This window comes from Penaeus chinensis, chromosome 12, assembly GCF_019202785.1.
Source record: "Penaeus chinensis breed Huanghai No. 1 chromosome 12, ASM1920278v2, whole genome shotgun sequence".
NCBI lineage: Eukaryota > Metazoa > Arthropoda > Malacostraca > Decapoda > Penaeidae > Penaeus > Penaeus chinensis.
Window position 1 is genome coordinate 12,259,603 of NC_061830.1, and position 12,204 is coordinate 12,271,806.

At 39.0% G+C, this 12,204-nt stretch overlaps 1 protein-coding gene across 1 annotated transcript; it reads right to left on the reverse strand.

Moving 5' to 3' along the window:
* Positions 1-2,117: 2,117 nt before the first annotated feature.
* Positions 2,118-6,355, reverse strand: LOC125030958. Its single transcript, XM_047621378.1, has 6 exons — positions 6,220-6,355; positions 5,899-6,060; positions 5,560-5,660; positions 4,528-4,666; positions 3,761-3,907; positions 2,118-3,287 (listed from the first exon to the last, which is right to left on the reverse strand). Exons 1-6 carry the CDS (start codon positions 6,353-6,355, stop codon positions 3,157-3,159), a joined length of 816 nt encoding a protein of 271 aa, XP_047477334.1. The 3' UTR covers positions 2,118-3,156.
* Positions 6,356-12,204: the final 5,849 nt, after the last annotated feature.

A 12,204-nucleotide genomic window follows, 5' to 3' on the forward strand; every position in this document is an offset into this window, starting at 1 on the left:
CTTACTACAACGTGACAGGTCAATTGGCCGAGTAGGAAGAAGGCTGAGTCAGCGAACGTGAATTATAACATCCTGTAATTAGTGCACAGTGAGAGGTCAATTACCCGAGTTGAAAGTAAGTATTTAGCCTTTAATGACGACTCATTTACCGCTAGGCAGGTGCATACAAGGGATGTAGAACCTTTTATAATTTGGTGATGTTCATACTATTGACAGGTCTTATCATAAATTTCATATCTTACACATGTTTGAGGATTATTAAAAGTAATTACCATTCGGTACATGGTGCTGGTGAGCTCATCACATGACAATTCTCTACCTGGAACGGTTACATCGTCATGTTATAACATGTGATATAATTAGGACACATCCTGTCATTACCGGAAGGGGGCGTGGTGGTCTACTTGTCCAATATCCCATTATTCATATGTACAAATACACATATTTCTATATATTCTTATATATTATGAATTCGCACACACAGCGCGCATATGAGTGTATGTATGCATTTATGTACACGCACATCGCCCGCGAGTGGACATACACGGATTTGCATATATTGGGTAAGTCAAAACTAGATACAGTAGTGGGTGAGTCTATCGTGGATATGATGGTGGGTAGAGAACCACCAACAATGATTACCTAACCAACTACTCCCCTGGGGGTATGAAGTATGAAGACCTAGTCAACAACAGGATGTTAACATGGCACCGAGTAGTTCGTAAAACACCGCATCGGTGATGGCACAAATGTGCAATATATATGTTATATATTTGTGTGTGTGTGTGTGTGCGCGCCCAATCCCGTGGCACACCAAACAAAAATTCCTTTAAATTTCTTAGACACGAAATTGTATATTTTTGATTAACAAATGATAAAAGAAAAACATATATTACTTTTCCGTGAACGAGAACGTTCAGCACACACATTTAACAGTTTGTTCATGTTTCTGATGAATAAGTAAATAAGAAGATAGAAGGAGAGATAGATGGGCAGGTAGCTAGATAGTTGAATAGATAGATACACAATAGACAGATGGATAGATTGTAGATATCTGAATTGATAGATCGAGAGAAAAAAGGAGAAACGAAAAGACTGGTAGATAATTAGATAGATAGGTAGGTGGGTAGGTAGATATAGAAACAAATAGACAAGTAGATACAATTTGCGTAGGTTGGGTGTTAAAATACGTGTGTTTGTGAATTACTCCACCAGCAAATGGTTAGCGAGGAACGGAGTACAGACCAGTACCAGTGAGTGTGCGTGTGCACGAATGCACACGCACACTCACATATATATCTACATATGAATTATAAATGTATATATTCATATATACCTACACAGATATATACATATCTATATATATATATATATATATATTTATATATATACATATATATATATATATGCAGAGAGAAATATAGATACACATATAGATATAAATTGATATATATACATACATGCATATGAAAATATAAATAGATAGATATAGATATAGATACATATACAAATATATATATATATATATATATATATATATATATATATATATATATATACACACACAAATATATATAAATGTGTATATATGTAAGCATATATAAATGTATATATGTTTATGCATATAAATGCATATGTATATATGTGTGTGTTTATATATACATATATAAATATAAATATATATAGTAGGAAAACCCACAATGCACAGACTAGGTACATTGATAATGAGACAACAATTTCGAAATTCACCTGGATTCCATCTTCAAACCTGAAGATGGAATCCAGGTGGATTTCGAACAGTTGTCTTATCATCAACAAATCTAGTTTGTGCATTGTAGATTTTTCTGTCATAGTATTAACATGGTAGTGTTTTACTATACATATATATACATATATATTGTTTGTATGTATATATATACATATATGAGTAAATATATATACATATATATCAGTAAATATATATACATATATATGAGTAAATATATATATATACATATATATGAGTAAATATATATATACATATATATGAGTAAATATATATACATATATATGCGCGCGTGCGCACACATACACACATATATGTCTATATATATAATTTCTCTTTATATGGAGCAATGCAGAGTAAATTAAAATGCATGTTTATCAGTATAAGTAGGATAAAATGCCTCAAAATGTAATTGTTGTCTTCACCAAGTGAAAGAGGTATTAGTCTATAAAACTAAAAAAAAAGAACGGAAAAGACCATGGATTAATCTTGGAAATAATAGATTCTGTTAAATATGCCACACATTTATTCCTTCACGCAGGAACTGACATCAAAAAGTAATATGAACTACTAAATCACTGATGGGTGTTGTGCAAACGCATTAAATTTAGCACAAATCAGCTTGGGAGTAAATAAAGTTTATCGCTATGAAATCGAAATGGTACGTGTAAGTCAAGTATAAGTGTATTGTAAACCTTTACCTCATTGTGCATCCTCATAAAAAAGTAAGACAAAAATTCCAAAAGCATTCCCAGTCTGTCTAGAAGTCATTGAAAACTCAAGTTAAGACTGTCACCCAAAGGCTACTGGATTCGTAGACAGTATTCAGTATACTTATGAAGAAAGGATGATGTAGAATTATAGTGGTGAAACATCTATCAAGGAAAGCAAAACAAAAGAAGAACACGCACACGTATGGCCAAAACCTAGAAGGTAGCAAATAGCAGCGTTGTTACTACGTCCTCGTACGTGACGTTGGCTGAAAAGTATGGCAGCCACTTTACTCGTGTACCAATGCATGCACAAGTTTTAGAGAGCATCTATACAAGAAAGTAAGCAAAGTGTAATTTTGTTTCGGAAAACGATAATGAAGCAAAGGTTCGTTCTACGTCTGTAACTTTTCCTTAAATTTTCTAGGCTAATTTTATTATTTCGGCTTGTAGGCATTGCCCGCCGGACAGCAGTAGATAAAGCATATTCTAAAACAGTACATGAGACATAAACCAGCTTTATGGCTAACACATATATGATGAAGCTCTTTGCTTGGAATATCAGCGCCATCTTCACAGCTAAAGGGGAGTATAGTCGCATAAGCCGAGTGATCACTGCATTGCGGCCGCTGTCCCGTTCTTCCTTCCGAGGTCCCTGGTTCGTCATGCCACAGTCGAGGCTCACGGGAAACAGCACGCCATTACAACCTCGTTGAAGCAGGTGACATCGTCGACAGTAAGCAGTTGGTACAAGACGCGAAATCCACAAATGAGAGACTCAGGAGGGCACATTGCCGCGCTGTACCACGTTCCTGGAGGGGATATAATACGATAATGAATACTGACATGGTATTTCTTTTCTCCATTACTTCGTAGATCACCCAATGCAGCAATACATATCGCATTTCCTGCAAAATATTATAATATTATTTATTAAAATATTATTCCTACTCTATTAGGAATGTGTTAATCTAATATTTAATGCAAACTGCGTATTTTGTTGGTGAATATATATATTTATTGTTCAAGTAGCATATATAATCCATCTCCCAGTGTTGCTGACGTAACATTAACACTGATGCATCTCAACAAGTACCTAGTAGAGCTTTGCAAATCAAATTTACAGGGAATGTTAAGGAATGTGTTTATGTTCTGCTTCGTCCGGTGTAGAAGTCATGACAGAAGCATTATTCTCACAGCCTCTTAGATACCATGAGTGAGATAAAAGAAACAGAGGTAGAAGTACTAATAGAATCACAAATAAGACAAAAAAAAAAAAAAATACCTTGAAGATCCCCATAACTCTGGGCGGTTCCGGTCTGGCAATGCAGCCGGAAGGTGGTCATAGCCACGTCATCCTCGTCCCCCTGGTCACCGAGCCACTTCATGCGGAAGCCCAGAGCGAATGTGCCGCCCTGGCAGGTGTCTTGAGCTGAATATCAAAGGCAATTCATCAAAATATTTATGTACTTAGGACATAAGAAAGGTGTTTCTAAATGCATTTTTTCCCTTTCTTTTTGTTCAGAGAGGCCTAATATTATTTGGTGATATTGATAATATATAGATAGCTGTGATAATGAGATATCATATTTATGAAATATATATATACGGTCGAGAAAAGGAGACATGCTGTCTTTCTTTTCAAATTGCTTTGTTTGTATAAATATATTATACATGTCATCTCCGACTGCATGGTTATACAGTCACAAGCACAACGCGTGTGACATAATTTAACGCCTGCTCTTTATTCTAGAAAGGTGTCGAAGCTACATTCATGACAAAATTAAATTGTGAATGATTGTACATACCCTGCAACACTTGTCAGACCCTCGCAATTTTAAATTGATATAAAAGTTCTAAGCCATTTATATGCGGCTACTGATAATAAGTGGTTCTGGAAACTTGCTATGTTTAGAAAAAGAGCTGGTAGCGGGGATGTATATGCACACATACACACATATATGTGTGTTTGTTTATATAAACTATATAGCATCAGAAAATTAAAACAACTTCATACGAGACTACGAGACTCACAGTACGATGTATACTTACGCCTTACCACTGCGTCACTGAAGCCAAGGTTAAATTTAATAGGAGTTGTGACAGTGCCTGCGAGGTCCTTACAGTACAGCTCCAACCCGGTCATACCGCAGTCGTCTTGAGCGAGTCCAGGTCCACCATACTCATCTGTCTTTCGTGATAAACATGGAGACAAATGTTAGTAATGGAATGTCGCAAGTGCCCATGTATGAAACCTAATTGAAGTGTTTTAGAGGTGATCTGTTGTACTAAAATGTATTCTTTGGTATTTCTGTTATTATTAAATGCCCTTAAATTCTGCTAAATTATGCCGCCAAACTGTAAATAAAAGATATCAGTAGAAAGGCCGCGGAGGAATAAGTTCAGAGTGGATTTTCAGATAAAGCAGCCGTGGTCAAGAAAGTGAGAATATCCATATGCGCGAGATGAGGGAGAGAGAGAGAAATTATGTAAAGGGACGAGAGAAAGAAAGGGGGGAATGATAGATATAATAAATCAACGGGTAGGATATAAAGAAGCAAAGGGAGAGGGGGAGAGGAAAAAGGAAATGTATGAAGAGACGAATAAATGAAAGAAAAAGTGAATGAATGAGACATATAAAAGATGAAAAGAGAAGGTGATAGAAAGCTGCTCAAGAGATAAGTTAGGGAAGGCCTTAAGGAGTATGGACTGCCTCTTCTGACGTCATCAAGTTACGTCGCTTTTTTCAAAGTTTGCAGCCTATGTAGCAGCTCTAACGTAGGGGCTATTATCACCATTCACAGATATTTGTTGATTAAACGTCACATACCAAATAGTAAGTTTTTGCAAAAAAATGCAAGATATATTTCTAGTTACATTGCCAAAGGGAAATTTTAACCTTCACTGTAAGTAGAGTTAAGGGCAAAGGCGAGAGGCCTTTGCGGCCGCCCCTCCCACTGGCCCCTCTCTTTCACCTCCTTCGTGCCCAGGTGCCCCTCCCACTGGCCCCTCTCTTTCACCTCCTTCGTGCCCAGGTGCCCCTCCCACTGGCCCCTCTCTTTCAAGACGCGGCGGATCACTCACCCAAGCTCTCAATCCGTAAACAAAGGAACCTTCGTCACAGTACTGGTAGGCCGACCAGCGCCCCCAAAGGCCATGCTGTTCGTTGCGGAGGGAGATCACGGCTGTGGATTAGAGCTTCATCAAGAAAGGATATTCAGCCCAAAGACGAAAGAAACGTTTGTGTAAATATGCTTAGGAGAAAAGAAATTTGAAAAAAATTGCTACATTGTACAATGAAGCCATTCTAATGAAATGTTTGCTCGAGAGACAGCACTCTTTCCTCACTGTATTTTCTCACGATATATCAATACAAACAGGAACTATGAAGCCTTTTTCTTCATAAGGATTGGTCCACCTCACCACCAACTGGCACATAACATATAGAATCCGAGTCTTGCTCGAAGTAAGTGTCTACATTCAGAGCTGCGATGTTGCAGTTGTTTGAATTTGATTTATCTTTGTAGTCGTAAACATCACAAGCTTGGTTTTGGACGCAGCCTGCAGCACATGCTAGTCGACTACCTAATTGAGAAAGGGCAGAGAAGTAAATAATTGTCAGCAGAGTAAGGGCGGTAAGGTAATTCTCAAAGGATGAATGTCCATGATGGAACAGATCAAGGCCTAAGGAAAGTGTAGTAGAACTGGCCGGTTTCACTTCACACCGATTTCGCCATTACTTACGTGCACTGAAGGTAGCAATCACTGGTGCTACCTTGTAACCAACAATCACTTTTAAAGTTAGAGTATTCCTCTCTCCTTCTATGTTCTTCAGCAGAGCGACTAAAGCAATGAGCAAGAAGGAACTAGATTTCATCATCGCTACTGAAGTATTCGATTCTACTCTTCTCTCGAAATCCCGTATCTGGGGTGCAATACGAGTGGAGGGCGCTGTGCATACACTCTCACTGCAGAACTGGTATGCTGATCATTCATCGCATGTTGGCTTCGGAAAACACACTTTGATTCCCGCGTTAATTATTAACTGTCTTCGTAGGTGCCTGGTCCATTAATTTTACTGTCATTTTTTTTATGCTTTCTACTGCAGAATTTTTTACTTAGAAATTTTCATGGTTTGCCATTTGCATTTATTGTCTTTAGTTTAGTTGTATATATGTTCAATTATTTTGATTTCAGCTAGTTATTCTTCAAAAATCTTCCCTCTGTCAGTATATGGTTGTTTTTCTTTGCATTTATAGCCCAAAATCTCAAGACGGTGTGTTTATGTGTATACTTGCGAGTGCTTGTCAGTGTCAGTGTGTTTTGTTTTAATTGTGCTAACTTTTTCTTAATTATTTTTCATTTTTTGGTGGATAAACATCTGCCTAACTGTAATGAGCACAAGGGATGTGAAGTTAGAATGACCCAAAAATTCGTCTTGAAACCACCCTGTATATACCTCACTTGGTCTTTATGCATATGAATTACTCATATATACCTCATTTTTTGGTCTGTAGCTATGTAAGATAAAATGCTTAATTATTTTTATAGAAAGATGACACTTTATTTTAATAGTTTTACATAAAGTTTATATATTTCTATATTATCTTTTTATTTAAGATTAGGAAATTGTAAAGTATAATAGTCTACCCTACAAAGTACTAAGTGTTTTTGTTACCCCACCATGCATTCTCTTTATTTAAAGGGTACACTGTTATATGTCAATAGTACCGTTAAATTAAGGTTGTATGATTTATATTTTTATTAAGAAAACCATATGTACTATTTTTGTTATTGAAAAGTTTAATTTAAGTTCTGAAAATTATGCATGTATAGGTTAAGAAGAACTATATGTTTGTGCCATATGTGATCTGAGTAGACTTTAAATTTTGAAATATACACAGTACTAAAGTCTGATACTATTGCTATAATCATAGAGAGAGAAAGAGATCAGAGAAGAGTGCCATATAACAGCCTGAAAGTCTTTTAGATTATCATGAAATATCCGAGGTAAGAAAGAATGTTCAACTGTAATTATATAATGAATAAAGTCATAAGATACTATATATTTGATTTATAGAACAAAAGAAAGTAAATAGTGGAGATCAAACTAGAAATTAGAGATAAATAGTATGTCTTCTTCACAGCTCGAGGCTGGCACATGGCACTGCACAACATCCCGATGTGTCTCTCTCATTATTATTAAGAATTTAAAACCCATTCAAAGTGTAAGTGTTCTTAACATTTATAATTGTATACTATTAAAATGATGTTTAGTCAAAATTTACTAGAATGTGCATATAACTACTCAGATCATGTATAATAACATAAATGCTATACGTAATTTGTTTGTTTGCAAGATATATTTTGTTCTTTTAAGAAATGACTTGTTTAGATTTATAACTTTATATTGTTTTATCATTCCTAAACTAGAATATTGTTTCTTTTCTAGGAATGGGTTTAGTTTTTTTGGTTTATTTTTTTAGTTTATGTTTTTGTTTTGTTTTTATGGTTTTGCTGAAGATTGGATTTATTTGTTCCTGGTGCTGTGCACAAGAATGAAAGAAAATATCTTTAAGAAAAAGAAAGAAGATAGCTGAGAAGACCAACTAGTGTAAAGAGAGACAAGTTGGAGTAGCTGGACATTTTGGTAAATGTATGTTTATATTATTGTAAAAGTGTAATGATTTATGATTCATAATGTCAACTAAAATTTGTAAGCTTATTAAGTGTTTTGATATTACCCCTTTTCTCAGTTACCTCTAAGGTCGAAATTAGATCATAAATACCCTGTATGATTCTTCATCTTTTATGGTGTGGGTTCTAAAGGTAAATATTGGAGAAACCACACCTTGGAAATAACAGATAGTGCCCATCTGGATAAAATATTTGAGTGGTTCTCAGAGAGGGCACTACATAACTAAATCACCACATTGTTTATTAATAATTAAATAATTCATGAAGGATTCTGTTTCAACCTATTGTTTGCCTTTGTATTTTGTGTCGTTAGCATCATGGTAATAATAAAAAGTATACACATTTTGAATATTTGCAATTTCAATTTAAAGGCGCATGAACTGTTCACATAGCGTAATTAATATTTAACAAGAGCGCTATGGGAGACGAGAAGCTGAGCACATGGCAACTACAGCCGGAGCTTTTGAACTCGTATTTTGGCGGAGTTGGTTGGAATACAGACGGAAGGGCTGGGTGGGAAGAGTTAGTGTAGCCTAGACGGAGTCGGAGAAAGAGGAGAGAAAAGGAAATGTGGAGAATATGAGCACCAAAGAAAGTATCTGCTGATGTGCTTCTTTTAGCAGTGCAGAGTCCTGTTGATACTCCCACCACAGCAATGTACCTGGTAAAAGCAGAGTAGAGGATCCGGTAGACACTCCTGGGATGAGAGTGAGCAGACCAAGAGGACTGGAGCAGACATGAAGCTTGTGTTACAGTGCTGTGTCAGGGACACAGAACTGAGGATAAGTGTGATAGTGTGACTACACTAAGGCCTACGGAAAGATCAAGTGTGTGTGAACAGTGCGAGATAGTACTGTATGTGTCTTATGGGAGAAGTAGTGGGTGTGTTAATGATTGACCCACGAATGCAATATACATGTGTGCCTTACTATGAAGAAATTACCATAATAGTTTCGTTTTATTTTTCTTATTTATGTGGTTTGGACCTGGAATGAAAGTGCCAGTATTGAGGCCTCATTTCCGCTGACAAAAAGTGTCATGTTACATTTTCCTATGACTCCGCCCCTATCAATGGGGGCGGCCCTCGCATATTATCGCACCTAGTACTAGACTCCATTAATAAAGCTGCCTCACAGACCATACCCAAAACTCGGCCTGAGTCCAGAAGTCACAAAGACGCCTGGTACTTCAATGATGAGATCAGGGAGGTCAACCACAGGGTGAACATGTGCCGAAAACTATTCCGAAGGCAAAGAACCCCTGACAACTTATCCCTCCTAAGGGAGGCTGTCACGGATGCCAAGGAAACTGCCAACAGAGTCAGGCAGGAAAAGTGGCTGGAATGGTGTGAGTCCTTCGACCACCAAACCACCCTTTCAGAGCTGTGGCAACGGGTCAAGCGAGCTACCAGCCGCTCAGCCCCGAGGTGCACCCATCACGACCCCCAAGCAGAGGCTAACAGACTGGCGCATGAGTTCTCTGCGAGAACGAGCAGCAACAGTCTGCCAGCCGAGCTGAAGGCAAGACAAGAGCGTCTACAGCCAGACAGACACGCACAGATCAGAGAAAGGGCAGCCGAACCCGATAACTCAGACGTTATCTTTTCTCTGAGGGAACTAAGGAAAGCCTATAAAACCAGTTCCAACACAGCCCTGGGCTCTGATGGGATCTCGTACCCCATTATCTCCCACCTAGGACTAGCAGGTGAGCGTGTACTCTTGCAACTCATCAACAAGTCCTGGGAAACTTCCACTCTTCCCCAGAGTTGGAAGAGGGCTACCATAGTTCCCGTCCCAAAACCGAAGGAGCCGGGGAAGTACCGCCCCATCTCTCTGCTCAGCTGCCTGGCCAAGACGGCTGAGAGGATGGTACTAAACCGGCTTCAATGGAAAACGGGACCCCCGCACGAACACCTTCATGGGTTCACAAGGGGCATGGGCACCGCACACAGCAAAGCCACGCTCTTAAGCACAATCAGCAAGGGCCCAGCTGTGGTGGTATTCTTTGACCTGGAGAAGGCTTTTGAACTGGCAAGTCCGCTTGCCATTCAGGAAAGCCTGATCCAGAAGGGAATCAGAGGAAAGCTATTGGCTTGGATAGGTGACTACTTCAGGAACAGGACTGCCAATGTCAAATTCCAGGGTCACCTATTGCAGCACATGCCGCTCGAAAATGGAACGCCACAGGGTGGGGTTCTCAGTCCAGCCCTATTCAACACTTTAATGTCCTGCATCCTCAACATAAACCTCCCAGTGGGATGCAAGATCATCTCGTATGCAGACGATCTTGCTATCACCTCCACTGGACCACGCAGCCAGAAAAAAGCCCAGCGTTGTCTGGACCTCGTGTCAGAGGAGTGTTGTAGGACAGGACTAAAGATCTCTGCAGCCAAATCCAAAGCCATGGCTCTGAGACAGAGAGTTCGAGGCACAAGACTGAAAATCCAGGGAGGGGAATTAGAATGGGTCCAGGATTACCTATACCTTGGGGTAAGGATAGACCGGACCCTCGCTACAAGCAGAGGCAGATGCAATCATGGGAGCCCTAGGCCACGCATCCCTAAGGGAAGGACACGTGGTTATACACACAGACTCCAGGGCAGCCATTGACTGTCTTCAGCACAGCTCACCCACAGACATCATCTACCTACTGACCACGATTCTCACAATGGCACAGAGAATTCTTGCTCAGGGTAGAAGAATTATCATCAACTGGGTCCCAAGCCACATCGGCATCAGAGGGAACGAGCTTGCTGACAGACTAGCCGTCGCTGGCAGGGGTATGCCCCCAAATCCCATGACGATAAAACCGAGCCGAAAATTACTTATGGAGAAGTGTGCCTTGGTCGGTCGTATCTAACTATGGCAGCTCCACAGAGAGGAAACGAGAACCTCCCCCTCGGTCAGCTGGTACTCAGACGCCACAGGCTATGAACCACTAGCACTCTCTGAAGTAAGCAACAGAGGTACCAAAGTCATTCTTCACACAATGCGCCTAGGTTACCACTGTGCATGGCAGATTATCCCAACAATCGAACGCGATGAAAGGTGCTGCAAGCACTGCGGCGAGCCGAACGCCACACTAGTCCACTACCTAGAAAATTGTGACCATACACAATTCCTGAGACAGGGACCGCCCACAACAGCCGCCGTGCTGGTAAAGAGACTATGCGAAATGCTTACACCATGGCGGCAGGAGCGCCTGCTGGCAATCCCGCCGCCACGGTAAGCACCGAGTGTCAGACAACTCAATGAGACAGCCGTAAAAAGCTGACACAGGCCGGGCCATATTTAGAAGGCCCGGGCGAAGCTAGAACTTCGCAAACCATAAAGAAGTGCTAGACTGAAAGTATCTGCGTCTCTGTGTGTGTGTGTGTGTAAATATTATATATATACATATATGTGTGTGTGTGTGTGTGTAAATATTATATATATACATATATGTGTGTGTGTGTGCTTGTGTGTGTGTGTATAAATATATATGTATATATATGATGTACTTATACATGTTTTATTTCAAATTTCCATTTGTTACAGGGATATGTAATGTGATATACAATAAAATTCTACATCTATGACCATAATGTGATCCTAAGAAATATCTCTCAGCCTTAGGTAATATGGGAAAACATTTCACTAGATCGTCATGCTCTAGCAACCAAATAATTATCTTGAAAATCTACAATATCATAGATGATACAGAGTACATACTTTAATATCAAAATACTTTCATATTAATAGGACCATGGCTAAGAAGAGCAAGGCTCAGGTTTATCTTTCTTATGCCTACGCTTTTAATCAACACATTTCTGTATGTCATGTATAGGCAACAATAGTCATTATTGTTTTTATTATATAATTTGTGCTTTAGCCTTGGGGATATTCAGGCCTCCAAAAGTGGCCATCATGACGAATGAGATACGGGAAGTATTTTAGGCAGATTCATGTTTTGTTTACAGAATGTGTTTGAATAATCGTTTTACTTCCTGTGTACTTATAATTGAATATGAAGGCATAAACTCATGTACTCTTT